General features: G+C 35.6%; 3 protein-coding genes and 1 non-coding gene across 9 annotated transcripts; all 4 read left to right on the plus strand.

Annotated features, from left to right (window-relative positions):
* The first annotated feature begins 313 nt into the window (after positions 1 to 313).
* UNE11 (Plant invertase/pectin methylesterase inhibitor superfamily protein) lies at positions 314 to 1,161 on the plus strand. Its single transcript, XM_022033866.2, has one exon. The coding sequence runs from the start codon at positions 379 to 381 to the stop codon at positions 1,000 to 1,002; it is 624 nt and encodes a 207-aa protein (XP_021889558.2). The 5' UTR covers positions 314 to 378; the 3' UTR covers positions 1,003 to 1,161.
* A 1,282-nt stretch (positions 1,162 to 2,443) lies between these two features.
* Positions 2,444 to 2,516, plus strand: TRNAE-CUC (transfer RNA glutamic acid (anticodon CUC)). Its single transcript has one exon. It is a non-coding gene; the product is annotated as a tRNA-Glu (tRNA).
* A 251-nt stretch (positions 2,517 to 2,767) lies between these two features.
* On the plus strand, positions 2,768 to 14,212 carry TTN1 (ARM repeat superfamily protein). 2 transcript variants are annotated; one of them, XM_022033850.2, is made up of 17 exons: positions 2,768 to 3,095; positions 3,283 to 3,830; positions 4,137 to 4,239; positions 4,807 to 4,983; positions 5,269 to 5,460; positions 6,197 to 6,313; positions 6,455 to 6,559; positions 7,027 to 7,197; positions 7,317 to 7,532; positions 8,413 to 8,611; positions 10,116 to 10,321; positions 10,408 to 10,632; positions 10,719 to 11,285; positions 11,369 to 11,638; positions 12,351 to 12,395; positions 13,061 to 13,246; positions 13,482 to 14,212. In XM_022033850.2, exons 1-17 carry the CDS (start codon positions 2,889 to 2,891, stop codon positions 13,770 to 13,772), a joined length of 3,825 nt encoding a protein of 1,274 aa, XP_021889542.2. In that variant the 5' UTR covers positions 2,768 to 2,888; the 3' UTR covers positions 13,773 to 14,212. The 2 variants fall into 2 exon arrangements, with proteins under 2 accessions (XP_021889542.2, XP_088076471.1); XM_088220345.1 differs by lacking the exon at positions 4,807 to 4,983.
* A 1,355-nt stretch (positions 14,213 to 15,567) lies between these two features.
* ARGAH1 (arginase) lies at positions 15,568 to 20,977 on the plus strand. 5 transcript variants are annotated; one of them, XM_022033855.2, is made up of 7 exons: positions 15,568 to 15,592; positions 16,740 to 16,882; positions 17,177 to 17,336; positions 17,845 to 17,978; positions 18,887 to 19,096; positions 19,876 to 19,986; positions 20,411 to 20,977. In XM_022033855.2, exons 2-7 carry the CDS (start codon positions 16,742 to 16,744, stop codon positions 20,669 to 20,671), a joined length of 1,017 nt encoding a protein of 338 aa, XP_021889547.1. In that variant the 5' UTR covers positions 15,568 to 15,592; positions 16,740 to 16,741; the 3' UTR covers positions 20,672 to 20,977. The 5 variants fall into 5 exon arrangements, with proteins under 5 accessions (XP_021889547.1, XP_021889546.1, XP_021889548.1 ...); XM_022033854.2 differs by lacking the exon at positions 15,568 to 15,592 and adding an exon at positions 15,605 to 15,858; XM_022033853.2 differs by lacking the exon at positions 15,568 to 15,592 and adding an exon at positions 15,883 to 16,319.
* The last annotated feature ends 154 nt before the right edge of the window (positions 20,978 to 21,131 follow it).

A 21,131-nucleotide genomic window follows, 5' to 3' on the forward strand; every position in this document is an offset into this window, starting at 1 on the left:
CAACAATAGAGAAACCTAGCACCTTCAAATGTAGGATATACCGCACGTGCTTTCTCCGGCAAATGCTAGGAGCTTGCATAATATATATATATATATATGTATACAGATACATACAGATCTCTTGTAATTGTCAAGTAAAAGAATAATCCAGCTAAGCACATGACAGCAACTCAAGCATTTACACATCTTTATTTTTTCAAATTCAACTGCATATTAGGCTACAAGTAGTGCATGCTTTGCGGTTCATTAAACGAAGCTGGCAGAGTTAGCATGTGCCATTTCTCCTCTTTCTACCTATAAATACTCTTCGGCTACTACCTCTTTTCAACATCATTCTCTATCAGTCTCACTCGTTTAATTCTTCAACCATCATTATCCATGGTCAAACTCCGCCTTTCCCTTCTTCTACTCTCCATCTTTTGCCTTGGAGGCTTTATCGAGTCAGCCTCTGGAGCCAGGCATTCATCCAGGTCCCTGGACTACATCAAGGAGTCCTGCAATAAAACCCGCTACCGAGCCCTCTGTGTCCGGAGTCTCTCCGCGTTCGCCAACCATACAGCCAAGACCCCAGAAGAGTTGGCTCAAATCTCTTTGATCGTAAGTTTGTATAGAGCCCAACACACCAGGTCATATTTATTGAAAGTGGAAAAAGAACTCAAGGCAGTCAAGGCAAGGGAGTGGCCAGCCGTGAGAGATTGTTTGGCACAAATAAGTGAGAGCGTAGACCAACTCGGCCAGTCAATTAAAGAGCTACACCGCTTAATTGAACAAGATTTAGACGATGATTACTCTTGGCATATCAGTAATATTGAGACTTGGGAAGGGTCCGCTCTCACCAATGCTTTTAATTGCATTAATGAGTTCCCAGGTCGTCGAATGAGCAAGATGAAGGCTACCATCAAGGGTAAAGTCACAAACGTGGCTCAAGTCACAAGCAATGCTCTCGCTTTGTTTCATAGATACGCGGCTGCTTATCGAGCCAGGGTCGTCAAGAAGCCATAATCAGACCTCTATCTCTATCTTCCATGAGGATGTAAACCTTGTTTCTGCATATAATGATCATCCCCACCCATCTTCTTCTGTGTTATTTTCGTTGTTCTTATTCATGTTGTGTAGATAAAAATTATACGTAATGGATACATGAAAAGTGTGAATTGTGAAGTTTTTTCTCCAGTTATATTATATGGTGTTTCTAATTTATTGTGGAAAATTTAAGATGTGTGTTAATGTATATGTGAAATAAATTAAAGAGTTTGATAACATTTTTTATAAGTATAAACTTCTTTGTTTGACAAATATAAACTACTTCACAGATTCTACAGAAAAACAAGTCTCTTTATCAAACAAGCAGTATAATAATTGCTCGCAATATTATTTGAAAAAAGAATAAAAGTCTATTTAATAATAGTTTTCACAATACATAAATTAATAGAGTAAATATCTGAAGAATCTTATGGTACTTAGTTTTAGGCACCAAAGATATACAAGAATGTTGGTGTTACGCTTGAAAATTGGAGGAAGAAGTAAGAGAGATTAATATAAAGATTCAAGTTTTCAATTGTGTTTATTCCTAAAAGCATTAAGCCCATAACTATATATAAATATTAATACAATTTTTAAAAATTTTAAATACATGAATAACAAGTAACTCTAATTTATGAATTACAATCAATAATAAATCAAGGCAGATAATATTTCTAATTTATGAATCACAACTACCAACAAACTAAAAGGCGTATAATAATTCTAATTTATGAATAATAAATATCAACTACTAACTTGATCTTAACCCTTCGTGCACTTGAGCTCAACTTCCTTTTTAGCAATGTAATATCTAATGAAATGATATTTGATATTAGAGTTTGGTTTAATGTTTCTTAATTCTAAAATTCTCGAGAGATGGATAACAATAATTTACTTAATATATTACATGTTCATAATACAGAGTAATAAAAAAAAATCATATGCTCAATAAATCTTAATATCATCACTTAAAATACTTTTAGTTATATTATTTTTACTTAATTAAAAGAAAAAAATTTATATAATATAAAATATTTTAAGGATTACCACAGTATAAAAGAAATTATACAAATAAGATCTACAAATTTTCATAATCTTCTTTAATTTTATGATATAATTTTATCTATTGGTCTTTTTTTTTTATTATTTTCAAACTTAACTAAAAAATAATAATAATTTAAAATTTCTTCTCAATTATCTTGTGCATATAACTATTCATATCTTCTTTCTTTTCTTGCACTTCATCTCTAGTCTCTTTTCTCCACTAAGATCTTTTTTTTATTAATTATTTTTTATATTATTGTGTAAAATAAGATATTATATTATTATTTATATAGTGTCGCTTAAAATTTAACTTTCACTTTTACCTTATAATTGGAAGTATATTACAAATAATTTACTCGATATCCCAAAGCATGGATCCGTTGTAGTCTAGTTGGTCAGGATATTCGGCTCTCACCCGAAAGACCCGGGTTCAAGTCCCGGCAACGGAATGTTCTTTTTACCATTTTTTTTAATTATTCTCTCTCTTCTCCGGTTCATTTATAGAATTGGACACTCTCTCTGTTCCAGCCCACTTTTTCCAATTTCCAACCCAGTCCAATGGAGTTCCGGAACACACTCCAGGAACAAGCCTTCCATCCCAACCACCTGACGACACATTTATTATTTCAAATATTGGCTTTTTAAAATAATTAACCGGCATTTTCTTAATTAAGACGATTATACACCATAAACTTGGTCTACATAACGTATTACCGAATAATTGGTTCGCACAAGTATTCTAGAGACCAGTGAGTGTTCCCTCCCACAGGCGGGAATCAAACCTCTCCTCTCTGGGCAAATCGAATTGAATATCAAAAACAATGGCGACAATAAAGAGTCAGGACACCTCGAAGGAGGAAAGAGAGGTGGCGATGAACGAAGAAGAAGACGACGAGCACGATTCCAAAGAGAGGGTTCTGCAGAGGTACTTCTTGCAAGAATGGAAACTCGTCAAATCCCTCTTAGAGGACATCGTTTCAAATGGCCGCGTGACGGATCCTTCTTCTGTCTACAAGATCCGATCTATCGTATTCTCTTTCTGGACCTTGCAACTGTTTTTAATTTGTTGATGATTGTGGATAACATATTGTCATTACAAATTAGTTGAACTGTTTAATTTTCATTTCGTTGAAATTCGTTCTGCTATCTCCATGATAATTCATAATTAAAAAGGAAAAAACAACTTACTGTTTAATATCTTGTTATGTGATGCAGATGGATAAGTATCAGGAGCAGGGCCAACTCCTAGAGCCTTATCTCGAGAGCATAGTTTCTCCTTTGATGTCCATTATCCGTTCTAAAACCGTTGAATTAGGTGTAGAGTCTGATGAAATTCTCCAAGTAATCAAGCCAATAAGTATCATTATTTATTCTCTCGTTACAGTTTGCGGATACAAAGCCGTCATCAAGTTCTTCCCACATCAAGTATCCGATTTGGAACTCGCAGTTTCTCTTTTGGAGAAGTGCCACAATACAGCTTCAGTGACTTCTTTGCGTCAAGAAAGCACTGGGGAGATGGAAGCGCAATGTGTGATACTCTTGTGGCTCTCTATTCTTGTATTAGTTCCATTTGATATCTCCTCTGTTGATACTAGCATTGCAAATGATAGCAGTATTGATGAGAATGAGCCTGCTCCACTGGTACTAAGGATACTTGGTTTCTCTAAGGATTATCTTTGCAGTTCTGGTCCAATGCGCACCATAGCTGGGCTGCTGCTCTCTAGGCTTCTAACGCGTCCAGACATGACAAAGGCCTTTACAAGGTTTTCCTTATCACTTCTGATGTCTTGTCACCAAAATTTTTTGAATAATCTATTCGAAAATTGCTGCTAGAATATAGTTCTTTTTAAAAACTTTTAATTGAATTCTGGTGTTGTTGTTGATATACTTCTTTCCTGGCCTCTTTGAGAAGGAGAAACTTTTTTTTTTAATTGCATTAGAATGAATCACTGGTTTAATATGTATCATTTCTATGGAATTTTTGATCTCGGGCTAATCTTACTGTACGGAGAAATTAATTACTCTGTACCATACAACATTACATACTCATCTATTTTGCTGCTTTTCAGCTTTGTTGAGTGGGCGCACAAAGTCTCATCTTCTATCTCAGATGATGTCATGAATCATTTTCAGTTACTTGGTGCAGTGGAAGCATTGGCTGCCATTTTTAAGGTTTGTATTGTTAGTTGAAGTTGATTGTACCATATAACAGACACTGTTGTTAGTTGAAGTTGATTGTACTATATAACAAACACTTCTTTTTCGTATTGAAGAAGTATAGATTTCAAGTTACATATTGCTTTTATTTATTTATTTTTTCAATCCTGTCAACTTAAAACGATATCATCTGATGTTTTTTGTAGTATTAATTTTTAGGTTATGTTTGGAAAAGAATTAAAACTTTGTGTGTAATTTATTTGCAAATCCATACTTTTTAAACTAAAAGATGATGAGAGTCCTACTAAAATAATAAACTTTGAACTTATATGGAATTGGAACAAAACTTACAAAACTTCATAAAATTTGATGGAATTTGGAATACATTGTTCTAATTTCTCGTGAAATTCTCTACGAGCTCAATTTTTATAATCTTCTAATAGAATTGCATTTTTCTAATGAAATTAGGTGTGTATTTGCAAATAAATACTAAAGAAATTCTAAATTTGTTCTAAACATTACCTTAACATTTCCTGCTATATGTTCAGCATTTAATTCTCATATGTATCTTGTTATAGTCAGGCTGGTGCTCGGAAACTATTATTGGATGTGGTTCCTGTAGTCTGGAATGATGTCTCTGTGTTAAGCAAGTCAAGTACTGCAGCTCGGAGTCCTTTACTTCGCAAGTACTTGGTCAAGTTAACTCAACGAATTGGGCTCACTTCTCTTCCTCATCGTTCACTATCCTGGCGTTATGTGGTCTGGTTTTGATCTTTAATTTTGAAGAGATGTGCTGATTCGAATTTTGATTGATTAAGATGTTGAGAAAATTTTTTTTGATTTGGCTTTCATGGAACAAATATTTGGAAACTTTTTTAGATCTCTTTTTCCTTTGTTTGCCCCTCCAGCCTTCAATTTTCCTTGCCAGTTTCTATATTCCCTCTTTTTAGGTTGCTGTTTCAAGAAACTACTCCTGTGGAAGTTGTTGTGGTCAACCACTTAGTAATAACCAATTGATGGTACCTTCACGTGCTTTCCTTGCAGGGAAAAACTAGCTCATTTGGCAAGAATATTTCTTTGACTACATCCAGAAATATCGATCAGTTGGAGCACAGTGTGATTCCTGAGCCCACAAGACTACAAGAAAATTCGAACTGCCCTGAAGAGGAAGATATGGATGTTCCAGAAATAATTGAAGAGATCATTGAGATGTTACTTTCTGGATTGAGGGACACGGTATGTTTCAAGGGTGAGATCCAGTGAGAACTGGATTGTTTTTCTTGTAAAGTAACCGCATCATTGAATGCTTTGGATGATAATTCTGCAAAGCTGGCTTGCTTGGTCTCTAGATGCACCAGTGTTTAATATCTCATTGATTTGAGCCTCCTAAGCTTTAGAAAAACTGTATGCTGGTGTTGTCATTTTCAGTGTCAGGCCTCGTAAGCAATATGCAATATGTGGCCCTTTCCCTCCCACTGCAGCATTTCGCGGAGTTACTTACAGAGTCCTGGCATTTTCATTTGTTGAGATCATCTAGAAGATGCATAGAGCATGAGAGATTGAAGAGAGTTTTGAGTACTTGGAAAAATCTGAATAATGAGAAACAATGTGTTGGTTCAAATTAGAGGGATGAAAATGTGGTATGGTCTGAGTTTGCAAAGAACCTTTTTCTTTACCTAGTTTAAGTTAGTTTCTTTGGTAGATTTCTAATAATAAAATGGTGAGCCTTCAAGGAGAAAGTTTGCATATAGCATTCACTTTTCAAGGCAGTTCATAACCTTTATATAAGGTATTCTAGTAAATCCTTGCAACCTAGGGCATGATTAGACCATAATATGTTATGAATATGTTTATCAGTCCAATTTGGGTTAGTTCATCCTCCCTCTTGTTTTTCATTCGGCTCAAGTCTGCCTTTGCGAAAACTTACCTTTTTTTTTTCTCTGCTGATATTGTTGTATTGGTGGTCCTGTAGGACACTGTTGTCCGTTGGTCTGCTGCAAAAGGTGTAGGTCGAGTTACTTCGCGTTTAACATCTTCCCTATCAGAAGAGATTGTTTCATCTGTATTGGAGCTTTTCTCACCAGGCGAGGTATACTATCATTGAAATGTACAGAGTGGCTATGTTAGACAAATCTAATTGGAACTGCATTCTCACTGATTAACTTTAAGTACCTTTATGGGTGACATTTCTGGAGATGCAGAATCATTTTGATTCACTATAAATTTTCAGGGAGATGGTTCGTGGCATGGGGGTTGCTTGGCATTGGCTGAATTGGCACGTAGAGGATTGCTCTTACCTAGAAGTCTTCCCAAAGTTGTACCTGTTGTTGTGAAGGTTGTACTTTTCTGTTTCCTTGTCAGGTTTGGTTACTGGATCTATTTGTTTTCAATTGTCAAATTCTGGCATACCAAGAAAAGGTGTCAAACTCTGGCATAATGATCCAGGATTTGTTTGTAACAAATAGTTAAATTCTGATGTATTTATATGCATAAATTTAGGATTTCATTTTTGAAGAATGATGTCCCTTCGCATTCTTATTGAAGTTTAGCCAGTTGTGTTTTCATGCCATTTCACCGTGGTATGGTTTGTCGTGAATAATTTTCCAAGTATTGTTTCACTTTGTTGGGAATATATTTAAGCTGTATGCTTTTCTACTTGGATCACATCACTTGAAATTAGTTCTTTCTTGATTAATTTCAGAAATCTGCTATGATTTTCCAAGCAGTCACTTTCAGGTAACTTATTGTACCATGAACAAGTGTGACTCAATAATGCTGATCAGAATTGAATTTTCTTAACAGGCACTGCATTATGATGTGCGAAGAGGTCCCCATAGTGTTGGATCTCATGTCCGTGATGCAGCTGCCTATGTTTGCTGGGCATTTGGTCGTGCATATTACCACACAGATATGAGAAAGGTGTTGGAACAGCTAGCTCCCCACTTACTGACAGTGGCTTGCTATGACCGTGAGGTGCTAATCCTTATTGTTATTATGTTCTCCTTCCCCCTTCCCTGGGTTTTGTTGACCTCCACGAGTTCATCATATTATCATGTGGTTTCGTTACCTAACTTTTTCCATATCATAATTAGGTCAACTGTAGAAGGGCGGCTGCAGCTGCTTTTCAGGAGAACGTAGGGAGGCAAGGGAATTTCCCTCATGGAATCAACATAGTGAATATAGCAGATTACTTTTCACTTTCATCACGGTTGAACTCTTATCTCCATGTTGCAGTCTGTATTGCTCAGTATGAGGGATATCTTCATCCATTTGTGGATGAACTGCTGAATAACAAGATTTGCCATTGGGTATTATCTTAAACTCTGTGTTATGCCATCTCCACAATGAAAATGGACTTGACAGTTCCTGGATTGATTTGTGACTGGTTGTTGATTCACTTTCCTTTCTTGGATGATAATAGTATGCTAGTACCTGTTGTCCTTTTTGCACTTACTATAAACTTGGCATGTGAAGGCTACACGGTCTACAACTTCACAGCTGTATCATTGAACTCATTTTTTTTAATGCTTCTTGTTCGTACTGAACTGGGATTTGGGAGGAGGGTAGGCTCCTAGTTTTACTCAATTTTGGTAGGGCTAATGTGACATAAAATGATTCTTCAATGGGATCTTGTAGATCTCTTCTCCTTGTCCGTATTTTCATTGCCTTTTTTTTTTCCTTTAGGTGCAGATTGTTTCTGTTCTATTTAATGCAAAATAGTTTTTTCCTTTCCTGTTGTAGGGAAGAGTTATTTTGAATGATGGTGGGTAAAGAAACATCATTTTTCCACTTATTGGTAATGAAGTTCAGAAGTTTTGTAACAAATTAAAGAAGTTAATTGGGATCCAGAGTTTTAGTAAGCACTGATAAATTTAAAAAAAATGCTTACTAAAACCAACTTGCAGATTTTAGAATGAACTCTGATGGTCTCTGGGAAGATACCATGCTTGACTTGATTATTTTGCAGCAATCTTGTGCTGATGATTGTTAAATTTCTTTTAGCCTCTGATGTTTGCCACCTTCATTAAAGAAAACCTGGATTTGGTTGGCGGTTAACTTCACACAGCAATTGATATAACTGAGATGGAATGCAAAATCTGCCATGAACTTTAAAAAATCTTTTATGTTGCTGCATTTCATGTTTTGAAATTTTTAATAATGAATAACCAGTTACTATTTATATCTTAGGATAAGGGATTGAGAGAACTAGCTGCAGAGGCTCTTTCTGCCCTTGTAAAATATGATCCTGATCACTTTGTGAACTTGGTGCTGGAGAAACTGATACCTTGCACTCTTTCCTCTGATTTATGCATGCGTCATGGTGCGACATTGGCAGCTGGAGAAATTGTGTTGGCCATACATCAGTGTGGTTATGCTCTTTCTTCTGGTCGGTACTTCTGTTTCATAGTCCTTATTTGACATGTATTTTCTTTACCAGCTTGCTTTTAAACTATTTACCCTTTGATTTTCCATTTATTGTGTTGGTGTGCAGAAAAGATTTAGTCTTATTTTGTTTACAGTTGACGCCTTTTGTACAAAAAAATAGGTTCCAACAAGGCAATAATCCACTTGGACTCAGCAAAACTCTAACCATATTATTGGGTGCAGTCTTTAGAAACTTAGTTGTCAACGAGACAACAACTGATATTAGTTCTCTCTTTTGAACAACCAATATTTAAAGTTTAATAGCGAGCTAACAGTGAATTATTTTTAATTTGGAAGAAGAAAATTAATGTATTACAAGTTTGGAGGGAAAATTTAACATAATTATAATTTCAAAAGACATTATGCTTAATCTCTAGGTTTCAAAAGAAAAAAATTATTTTAAGTTTCAAATAGATAATAAAGGGTGTTTAGAAATTTCTTAAATATTTAGTGGTGGATAGTGGACTCTTTCTCTGGCGATCCAACCTCTTCACTTTTAACCGTGCACTCACCGTTCCACTAAATTTCCTTACTCTACAGCCTTTTCTTCTCTGTCTTTTCTTTTTCTCGAGCTTAGAATTGCGAAGACTTGGAATTCTACTGTTTCTCTCTTCTAGTATGCAGTTTCTTTTGTTGTTTCTCTCTTCTAGTGTACATATTTTTGATATTTTTTCTGTTTCTTGGGTTTCTCGCTGTATTATTCTGGATTTTTTTTTTCTCTTATGCTGGGTATGAGTTTGAAGGAGGTCAAAGCGAAGGGGGCTTTTCTTCACTAGGTTGTGGGTGATATGGCTAGCTTGATGCTAGGATTTTCAGGAATCACATCTCTACTTTTTTTATTCTTTCTTGGCATCCTTATGGACTAAGGCTCACGGGCAATTTAAGGATAAATCTTTTTCTATCTTGTATAGACATTCACTAACTATTCTTTTGCAAGATTAATTTTCTTTTTATTTCTCTTTTATTTATTTTCTTTTTTTGGGATACTTGGTGCTCCTTTTGTAAGTTCTTCTTAACAATATCATTTCTTTTCCTATGAAGAAAATATTAAGTATTTGTGAAACAATCTGATACTGGTATATTATTGTCTAAAGGCATCTCCCTCAGTTGGTGTGAGTCTATACTGAAGACAGTTTCCTTTTTGGGAGTAAACTCTCAGTTCTCAGCATGGAGAATGTGAAGCTAAAGGTTTGGGAAAGAAACAAAATGGAGATAATTAGGAGTAGTTTTGGAAAATGAATGTTGGCTTGGTTGGTCTAGATTTAGATGATTCAGCCAGTTTATTCAGATTTCTAGCAAGCAACTGGGGAAGCTTCTCTAAGAGAGATTATTTTGTTAGCTGTTTCTTTTGGTTGTAAAATTGATCTTTTGCCTAGTGGTCTTTACTCAACATGACAGCTTTTCTTATTTGCTTTTGGGCTTGTCATTTACATTACATTGGACATTTTTCTTTCAAAATTTTACAGATAAACAAAAACATGTTGCTGGCATTGTCCCTGCCATTGAGAAAGCACGCCTTTACCGTGGGAAGGGTGGCGAGATAATGCGCTCTGCTGTTTCAAGGTTCATCGAGTGTATCTCTTTGTCTCATGTGTCACTATCAGAAAAAATAAAGCGAAGCTTGCTTGATACTCTCAATGAGAATCTAAGACACCCTAATTCTCAAATACAGGTCCTTGTCTTGTTAAGATTTTTGCCTTTTGATTTATGTTATCTGCTTTATGACACTAAATTCTGAAAGATTATTGTTATGTACAGAATGCAGCTGTTAAAGCTATTAAACAATTTGTTCAAGCATACCTTGTCACTACTAGTGGTGCAGATGCTTGTGGTATAACGTTGAAGTACCTAGAGCTGCTGAAAGATGCAAATGTGGCTGTTCGAAGAGGTTCTGCATTGGCATTAGGTGTTTTGCCATATGAACTTTTGGCCAGTCAGTGGAAAGATGTGCTTACGAAGCTTTGTCAATGTTGTGCAATTGAGGTACACTTGCTGATGGATAATTCTGTTATTACGAAAATTTCTCATTCAGTTAACTGAATCTTATCGCTGGATGATTGTTTATGTAGGATAATCCTGAGCAGAGAGATGCTGAAGCACGTGTAAATGCTGTTAGAGGGCTTGTATCTGTATGTGAGACATTAACTGAGACGAGAGAACATTCTGAAATTCGTTCTAGGGAGGATGATGTGCCTCTATTTTGTCTGATCAAGAACAAAGTGATGAATTGTTTATTTAAAGCTCTTGATGACTATTCTGTTGATAATAGAGGAGATGTAGGTTCTTGGGTTCGTGATGCTGCTATTAATGGCATAGAAAGATGTGTATACATCCTTTGCAAGAGAGATTCAATTGGTGCAGTGCGAAAAGCATGTGTAGTTGAGTCTGGGTTGGAGAGGCCTGATTGTAACTTAACCAAGAATGACCAGATTACCTCATTATTTGATGCAAATCTTGCAGCTACCTTGGTTGGGGCACTTGTCAAGCAAGCTGTAGAGAAGATGGATAAACTAAGAGAAGCTGCTGCAAAGGTTCTTCAAAGGATTTTGCATCACGAGAAAATTTTTGTCCCATTTATACCTTATCGAGAAAAACTTGAAGAACTTATCCCTAATGATGGAGATTTGAAGTGGGGGGTGAGGATACATGGTTAACTTTTTCATTTTGCTTGATTAGTTTTCTGGTTTTAAGCTAAATAATCATTGCATGCTTGCTGTAGGTACCTACCTTTTCATATCCTCGTTTGGTACAGTTATTGAAATTTAGTTGCTATAGTAAAGCTGTGCTGTCAGGATTGGTCATATCAATTGGTGGACTGCAAGATTCTTTGAGAAAAGTATCCATCCTGGCACTGTTGGATTATCTTCAAGCAGGTGAAGCTGAGGACCTCAATGAAAGAAGTCTGAGAGAATGTTTGCTATCTAATGACATACTCTGGATTCTACAAGAATACAAGAAATGTGATAGAGTCATTATACCCACCTTTAAGGTAACAGAAGCTGCTGTTGATATTCTCCCAAAAAGGGAAAGAATAAAAAGAAACTGTAATTGCTATGAATTTGTTGCTTTAGCAATACAACAGAACTATTGGTGACAAAGCTTTCTTTCAAGTGCACATGTTCTTACTGTCAAGTTGCCCTAACTCACAGGGTTTTAGTTGGACATGTTAAATTTTCCTAAAGGTTCCAGACAGGTTTTCTTACTGTAGTAACCAAACAAAGCTTTCATCACTTTTGGAAAAACATTTCTGGGCAAAAATTTTTCACAGCTAAACATACCTTATCTTTTTCTTTTCCTAGTTAATTTCTTAGCACAATAACTGAAATAATTTCTATCTCCTGATGAAAAAGTATGTTTGGCCACTGCTTTGAAGTTTTTGAATTATTGAAGCAAATGGTCGGCTCCTAATTTGCTTTTGGCCTGCTTTTGCCAGATTGGATATTTTATTATATATCTAATATATGAAGAAAATGACCAAAATAATTAAACAAGGTGATAATTAAAATATTGGAGTAAGCATCTCTCGAATTACTCCTTGCTTTTGGATGAGCTATCTCGAAATTGATTTTTGGCAATTGATCGTGCATTTTTGTACTTGCATACTTTGTCTAGACTCTCTGCCATATTTCATTATTCTACAATTCTGATCTTGGTTATAGACTCCATTGATTAACTTTTTTTTTTTTCTTATGTATTTTCAGACTATTGAAATTCTACTCAGCAGGAAGGTATTTTTTAATACAGAGGTATGTTAACTGCATCCCTTTCTTTCTCTTCCTCTTGTTGCCACAGCCAGATTAATCTGGGGGTTGGTGTTGTTTATACTTTATTTGTTTGCAAGGGATGCTGTAAATTTCTGAAGGCTGAATATTTTTCTCTAGCACCCTAGGACATTTTAGTTTTTTGCCAATTCTCCATCCCCCAGCTTTCAAAGTTAATAACACATTTCAAGAGAAATGAGAGCGAGAATTATATCAATTGTAATCAAAGTCCATCTGCATAACTACAACTGGGAACTAATTATATGAAGACCAAATATGTCAAAAACGGGTGAGTAACAAAATTTAATTTAAAAGAATCGATGGTCATGGTGATTGAAGTACAATTTCTTGAAATAAGAGCTGATGAGTTTCTGCTCTGTCATCTCATTCTATCCTGTGTGAATTATTTCTTTAAAGCATTATATCAATCTACTAATCTGGAAAAAAAAAGAGTATTGTGTCAATCTTGGTCTATATAGAAACTCTCAGAAGCATGAGTGTGGTTTTTTGATTTATTTGCCTTTTCTTTTGCCGATTGATGTTGTGAGAGTTCGCATAGGAGTAGAACTCATGTATTGAATGGAGAGGCTGGGTGATGAGAAATTCTTGTATGAATAAATGTAAATGATTGTTACAATTTTGATTTCCAGGATCACACTTTGACTTTTTATGCTGGTGTTTTGGATTCCCTGGCAATGGAATTAAAAGGTTCTAAGGACTTCTCTAAGTTATACTCAGGCATTGCAGTACTTGGATACATCAGTTCAGTTATGGAGCCCATCAATGCCCGGGCCTTCTCTCAACTTCTTACGTTTCTTGGCCATCGATACCCTAAGGTAAGCGGTGTTAAGAAAAATCTTGCATAATATAAATCTTTTGAAAATCATTTTTGCATTCTGTGCCTGATGGAGCTGCTTTACTTTCGGAAAACCAACTTGTATGTGTTTCTCTGTGAACTTTGTTTAGTCTCTTTGGAGTTTTACTTTCCAAGCTGCTTCTTTGAAAGCAATGATATGATAACCTGTTCTTTCGAGTCAGTAAACCTTCTTTCTTCTTGCTTTTTCATTGTAGATTCGTAAAGCTGCTGCTGAACAAGTTTACCTTGTCCTCCTTCAAAATGGAGATCTTGTGGTGGAGGATAAGATGGACAAAGCACTTGAAATTATTTCTGAAACCTGTTGGGAAGGTGACTTGGAATCAATGAAGCAACAAAGATTTGAATTGGGTGAATTGGCTGGCCAAGTTGCAGGATTATTTCCTAAGAGTAAACACAAAGTGTTAAGGAAGGATCATGAAAAGGGGCATCCTGCTGCTGACGAAAATGCATCATATTCTTCATTGGTCGAGTCTACTGGGTTTTGACTCCCTAAATTGGATGCTAGTCTTTCCTTAAGCTCTTTTTTAATGCCATTCTAGGGAGCGTATTGGTCCTTCCCTGAGTTTTTTGTTGGTTTCTGCTTGCTCAAGGATGGATTTCAGCCTGAGACGATGCACGGAATGGTATCTGTCTTAGCAATTGTGTGTCAATACGTTACCTTGGGATTGTGCCAAACTTTACAAACGGATTGAGTTGGAGATGGAGGTCTCTCATCCCTATGTTTTGTGGAGATTTATTTATCAGGTCTGCAAGCTAAGACTTTGTAATATATTATTAGTAGTAGAATATAAAATTTTGAACTGTATTAAAAAGTAGAGCTAGGTGCAAATTTTTGTAATGAAGTGTGCCGTTACAGAAGGTTTCTGAATTGTATGGTTTCTTCCCATAGATCAAAATTAAAAGCCAGTATTTTGCTTGAGTTTAATTCCTTGGTTGTTATTCAGCGGGTATAAACTATTTCTTAACTTGTTGCCTTACACGTGCCCTCAAATGCTCCTTGTATGTAACAATTAGCCTAGATTACTTTTGAGGAAGAATTAGTCTAGATATTTACTTGAATCTAAACTTCTTTTCCTTGGAAGCTCATAATTCTTTTCTGTCTCATTTCAAACAGTATTTACATCTCGTTTTTTTTTTTTCCTTTTGACTCTTCAAATTTCAAATTCTGTGAGGTTTAAAAGTCTTGAGTTTTACGCTCAATGTTAATGAGTATAAAAAAAAATATATAAAACTTATAATATGTTTGGAGCAGGTTCATTTACATAATGTGTTGTGTTGCACAAATAGTTAATCACTGGCAAAACTTGCTTCAGTGTTCAAGTAAATTATTGAATTCTTTTAGTTAAAACTAGTGATGAGACAATTGGGTACAGTTACTTTTTATAAGCTGAATTAAGAAAAAAAAAAGAAACAAACTCGTAGATATATTGCCCTGACGAATGGGATCTAATGGTGTTAAAATTAGAGCATTTTATTGAAAGGTTCTCAGCTTAAAAAAACTCATACCGCTTCCTCATTGTGTTTCTTCTTTCATAACATAGAGAACCCACAAGTTGAAGAGGGAGAAAAGGAAAGCAGAAATATATCAGAAGAAAGAAGATTGAAGAGCAGTTATGGACAATGTGCAAAAGGGCAGAAAGGTGCAATATCAGTTAATCTTTTTCCTTCTTGCGCAAAATTAAAATAGATATTATATTAATCAATCAATCAAGAGAAAATAAATCAATTGCAGAACATCAATAAATTTTTACATAAAAACTCTTCAGCCACTTGTTTAGTAAAAAACTACAAGTAATAAAATCAATGAGTATAGAAGATGTTCTTTTCTAGCACCACTGTAGACAAAAAAAGTATTAACTTTAAAAGCATACAAAATTATTTTTAAAAAAGTTAAAATTATTTTTACGTAATAAATAATTTAATTGAATGATAAATATATATATAATAAAAATAAAATGTCCCGTGACTCACGAGTCCCATAAACCAACCTCTACTGTCATTTGATTTGGACGCTATTGTGGCAACTGCTGCAACTAGCCTACTTCCCCGCTCACATTGGGCCGCCCCCTAAGCGCGAGACATCATTTTTGCTATTTTGGGATTTGTCACTTGGATTTGTTTTGGCAAAACATTCCATGTCAGCAAAATCAACGGCATCGAGGGCCACTAACTTTTCTCCACCACGGGCACTCATGAAACTTAAAATGGAATTCCCAGATAGGAATGTGGTAGTGGCTGAATCAATTCACTTCTGCATTACGGGCACTCCCCCTACGCTTAAAGTGAAAGTTCAGATACAAAGAATGTGGGTGAATCAACATAATTGTCTATCACTGATATTTGCGTTACTCTTTCTTTTTTTGTTTTTCATTTCAAGTACGGAGAGAGAGCATGCTTTTTCTTCCTAGTCAATTGAAATTTGCGAAAAAGTTGCCTGGTTGCTTCTTGTTTAATTTTTGCCAAAACCCGCTCTTCCTCTTTTATAATTCGAACGACTCATTACCGTATTGTCTCAGTCCTTCTCTCTCCGTTCTGTGTTTCATTCATCTTCTCTGCTCTTCTCTCATTAAGGTATTTTTGCACAATCGTTAATTTTCTGACCTGCCAAACTGAGGATTTATGTAGATTGTGATTCTACTATTTGCTCGGATAATAGTAGCGTGTCTTTCTTTTTTTCATCTTCTGCTTTTTACGTTGTTTAATGTTGAAGGAATTTCGTAGCTTAATTTAAGAGCTATGTAACGTTGCTGAAATGAGGAAGAAATTAGTTATAATTTAAATGAAAGAAAGTTGAGATGTACCGATCTTATTTTTGAATTAAAAAGCTCTATAAACCAAATACATGTTCTAGAGTCGTGCCTCACGGTTGATCAAGGGACGGCGATTTGATTAAATTGCAGAATTCGAACGAAGCCAGGGAACAACCTATGCTTGAGAATTTTATTTTGTTACCCAATTTGTTGAAAATTTGTTACTTGTTATATCAGTTTTCATCCTCTGTGAAGGAATTGCCAACGAGTGCAAAATGTCAGGTTCTAAGCACTGCTCTAGAAGTTTCCTCGTGGATTTATGATTACGTGCTTTATTCTATTCAGTGCGTTGTTTTAACTCTTATGCATCTTGTCTATTTTTCCTTTGTTTATTTCGTAGTATAATCCAGCATTTATCTTCCTTTATATCACCCTTTTTCTTTTCATCTAAGGGAAATGAAACTATGCTATCTCATCTTCAGAGCATTCTCAAATTTATCAAAATTTCACCTAGTTCTTAGTTTATTAGTTTTATTACTATTGCTATTATTATTATTATTATTAGTATTATTGTAGTAGTAGTAGTAGTAGTTGTTGTTGTTGTTGTTGCTGCTGTTGTTGTTCTTTGCTTTGCTTTACTTTATAGAGTATATAGGTGTAGAGCCGCTCGCTGATTAAAGGTGAATGTATATGGTTTTACAGCCATGTCAACCATAGGGCAGAGAGGAGTTCATTACTTGCAGAAACTCAAAGCTGCAAATGTACCTGCTGCTTTAATAGAAAAGGGCCAAAATCGTGTTATAGATGCTTCTCTTACTCTCATTCGGGAGAGGGCAAAGCTTAAGGTATATGTCAACTTGATCCTTAAATACTTATGTCCCATCGCCGTTACTACTTAGTAGTTGGTCCAACATACTATTTTGTTAATTTCAATTTAATTTCTTTAGATAATTTGAATTTTCTCTTTTCTTTGAGAGACTATGTGCTCTATACTTACTGTTCTTATTTGTTTGTTTATTTATTTATTTAGTTATTATCTAACCATAAGGATTGACTTAATTTCTTAAATTAGATATTTTGATGCGACCTTGGCAAGAGAGTACACTTACCTGATGGTTAAAATTTTGAATTCTTACTAGGGTGAACTTGTGCGTGCCTTAGGTGGAGCTGGTGCATCATCGACTCTTCTTGGTGTTCCTCTTGGACATAATTCATCATTTCTTCAGGGTCCAGCATTCGCTCCCCCGCGAATTAGGGAGGCTATTTGGTGTGGAAGCACCAACTCAACAACTGAAGAAGGTAGTCTTAAGGCCTCTTGATTAAGAGCTGATTCACATGCTTGTTTCATTCGCCATGCATAGTCCCCTTGGTGACTATAATCAAGTGCTTTGAAATGATGCTAGTCATGTGCTATATATAGGACGTAGGTTATCTTGAATGCTTTGAATCCAACATTTAATTTGCTGGAAAAATGTAAGAACTTCCGGTTGCATCAATCATGAGTATGCTTAATGAACTGTTAGGGACGTGCGTACTTTCTACCTGATCTTGTCATTGAGATACAATTTATTGTGTCATAACAAACTTCGTGATACCTGTGAATCAATTTCAACCTCAAGCAATCTAAAGCTCTAACTAGAAATTTTCCAGAGGAAAAACTTCTAATTTTCTAATCTGTATGTTTCATCGATATTGCTGGAATTTGCAACCACTATCTCTCATATTTTTGTACCAGGCTTTTATGTACACATATAGGTACATACAAATAACATACACAAATATGTTTAAATGATGCTGGCCTCTGCAGGGAAACAACTAAATGATCCACGGGTACTAACAGATGTTGGTGATGTCCCTGTCCAAGAGATTCGAGATTGTGGTGTAGATGATGACAGGTTGATGAATGTCATAAGTGAGTCCGTCAAGCTAGTTATGGAAGAGGTGAATTACTGTTTTCTATTAATGGTTGACGGTTTATAATTATTACATTTAAGGTCCATGTTCACTGTGATCTTTCTTGTATCGTTTAGCTGCAGAGCATTAGCTCATGTCCTCCTATTATCCCATTGAGAGTTTGACTTGATTGTACCAAATATTTAAGTCTGAAGAATAGTTATTCTTAGTAGTGTTGAATGAATAAGATTCTGTCTATGTTGCGTTACTTGTTCCAAACTAAAGTATGTGCCCTCTTAATGGAATTTGAAATGCATGAATAATTTTATTCTGAGCTGCTGAGAATGGTGGCTTGCCCATGACCCGTATTCTTGCTGTGCACTTAAGTTGTCACGTTTCTTTATTCCTTTTACAAGAGTTGGTAATTCAATTGCTTTCTTCTGGGCCGTGATAAAACCTGCAAAGTTAATTTGCAAGGCACTATGCAGTCCTACCTGAGTGAAATGGGAAGTAATGTGTGAAGAGAAATACACTTGCCTTTTATTTGTACTTCTATTCAATTTACGACAGGTTGGGAAGCCATAACACATGGTAGACTATCACTCTTAATCCTTAGAGGTGTTGATTCAGTGGTCCAAAAACCCATCCTATAGAATATGAAAATGGTCACTTAATTGGATATTTTGTTAATTCAGTTGACACAGGGAGCCCTAGAATCCCAAGTCTCTGGTCCGCGTGGTAAATGACCAGGAAATGTTAGGTAAAAGATTTCTGAATTACATCTGAGTATTGGATTTGCATTTTACACCAGTTGCAGAAAAAGTAATTCCCTTGTCCTTTTTTGAGAAAATTTTAATTATTGGGAATGAGATTTTGTTTCACTTTATGTACATGTGTTTAATGACTTTTTCAGTTGAATAGATGAATTTAAGCTCCTATGATGTCTGCTTTCTCAGGATCCATTACGCCCCTTAGTTCTAGGTGGCGACCACTCAATATCTTTTCCTGTTGTAAGAGCTGTCTCTGAAAAGCTTGGAGGACCTGTTGATATTCTTCATCTAGATGCCCACCCTGATATTTACAATGCTTTTGAAGGAAATATTTATTCACATGCCTCTTCTTTTGCTCGGATTATGGAGGGCGGTTATGCTAGACGGCTTTTGCAGGTGACCAAAATTTTTTTCTAATTCATAATATTTTAATTAATCAAGCATGGCCTTTAGCACCGTATCGATCAGAGTGGCTAATTTATTGGTACCTAAGATAACCTGTAAATGGAGATCGTTCACATCCTTCCTATGTGCGTTTCCTCATACTGTTTCCCTAATGTGTTTCCTGATCCTGTTTGCTGTTGCCTATGTTGTGTAACTACCCCATTCATCTTTAATGATACCTCGAGAACGTGAAAATAAAGTTGGATGAATGATTGTTTAAAAAACGTACGTTGTTAGGAAATTAATAATTTTATTATTTACATTCAGCAAGCCATGGAATCAAATCAAGTCAACCACTGCCAACAACTTAGTTCAAGTTTTTCGAATAGTAAATCAACTAGCTAACTTGTTCCACATGATGATTTTGGCTCTTTTGAAGCCATGAGTAGGATATTTTTTAGTGGTATTACTTCAAGGAGCCAAAGAAATCTTTTAGGATATTTTAGTAGTCCATATTGGCATCTAGATATACTGCAAATTAGTTTGGCCAGAAGAAAAGAAATCATATGAAGAAGTCCAAAAACATATTATAATTCTGAAATATGATTTTATGCAACTGTTCAGATCATCCTGGTTCATTTTTTCAGATGCTTGGAATTATTGGGCAGGCAAACTGTGAACTGTTGAGAAAATAACATTTTAGAACGTTGGATATGCTAAGTGTGAAATTCTTAGAAGCTGAATATATTTGAGTTTTATTAATGTGCCTGATGCAGTTGCATATCTTGCAGGTTGGAATAAGGTCAATAACAAGTGAAGGGAGAGAACAGGGCAAACGGTTTGGCGTGGAGCAATATGAAATGCGGACCTTTTCAAGAGATCGCCACCTTTTGGAAAACCTGGTCTCTCTCTCTCTCTCTCTCTCTCTCTCTCTCTCTCTCTCTCTCTCTCTCTCTCCATATATATATATATTCTCTCTCAGATGTATGTTTGAAATATATGTTTCATATTTGATTGTTGAGATGGTGAGATTGTCAAGAGGTAGAGTAAAAATTAAGCAAAAAATTCTGGAAATTGCTCAAGTGGTCTGAAAAACGATAAGAGTAATGAGGTATACCATGATGACTGCTGTATATTATGCTGGCTTATCCCTTGAACCAAAAATATCGCAAACCTTTGAACTTCTTGCAGGAAAAGCCCGCTGATTTAGGACAGTAAATCTGGTCTGTATTTATGCGGCTGTCATGGTCAACCATGGGTATTTTGTATGCTTTCGAAGTAAAAGGTTTCTTAATGTATAAATATTTTTCATATATGTTTTAACAGAAACTTGGAGAAGGAGTAAAGGGTGTGTATATTTCTGTTGATGTGGATTGTCTTGACCCTGCTTTTGCACCTGGGGTATCTCATATTGAGCCTGGAGGTCTCTCTTTCCGCGATGTCCTTAACATCCTCCACAACCTCCAAGGTGATGTAGTTGCTGCAGACGTGGTTGAGTTCAATCCACAGCGAGACACTGTTGATGGAATGACCGCAATGGTTGCTGCTAAGATTGTAAGAGAGCTGACAGCAAAGATATCAAAATGATAAAGCTATAGTTTCAGAGTATCGTATTCCTTCTGCTGAATATGGACTTAGACCAATCGGATCAAAGGTTTTTCATATCCTCTAGCTTTGACTCTTAAAAGCTGAATAGATACCAACCTGATACTTAAAGAGCTTTTCCATCGGATACTTCTTTTTACTTAGGTTAAAGATGATGATACTGATGCACTTTTAGAAAATCATTGCCATGCCATCTGGCTTCCAGGTAAATTAAACATTAAAATAGCTATATTGTTTCGGACTCCAGATTAGACAGCAATATCACAAAAGTTTCTCAGATTATTTAAATTGAGGTTAATGTTCATGGTGCTCCCTTCCTATACTATAAAATGATTCTGTCTTCTATTGTATAAGATGTAGAAATAAATACCACATTTTATCAGGCATTCAGACACGAGTTCCTAGTAGACAGGGACAAAGAATGCGATTTGACTTTGTAATC

This window comes from Carica papaya, chromosome 5, assembly GCF_054855325.1.
Source record: "Carica papaya isolate Zhongbai chromosome 5, ASM5485532v1, whole genome shotgun sequence".
Taxonomy (NCBI): Eukaryota; Viridiplantae; Streptophyta; class Magnoliopsida; order Brassicales; family Caricaceae; genus Carica; species Carica papaya.

Bases quoted from the DNA above. Each gene is read 5' to 3' on its own strand.
- UNE11 (XM_022033866.2), top strand. From the start codon at position 379: ATGGTCAAACTCCGCCTTTCCCTTCTTCTACTCTCCATCTTTTGCCTT.
- TTN1 (XM_022033850.2), top strand. From the start codon at position 2,889: ATGGCGACAATAAAGAGTCAGGACACCTCGAAGGAGGAAAGAGAGGTG. The intron at 4,984-5,268 runs GTCTGGTTTTGA...CTTTCCTTGCAG, and splicing joins CACTATCCTGGCGTTATGTG to GGAAAAACTAGCTCATTTGG. The intron at 11,639-12,350 runs GTAACAGAAGCT...ATGTATTTTCAG, and splicing joins TCATTATACCCACCTTTAAG to ACTATTGAAATTCTACTCAG.
- ARGAH1 (XM_022033852.2), top strand. From the start codon at position 16,357: ATGATTACGTGCTTTATTCTATTCA. The intron at 16,382-16,739 runs GTGCGTTGTTTT...ATGGTTTTACAG, and splicing joins TACGTGCTTTATTCTATTCA to CCATGTCAACCATAGGGCAG. The intron at 17,337-17,844 runs GTAGTCTTAAGG...TGGCCTCTGCAG, and splicing joins CAACTCAACAACTGAAGAAG to GGAAACAACTAAATGATCCA.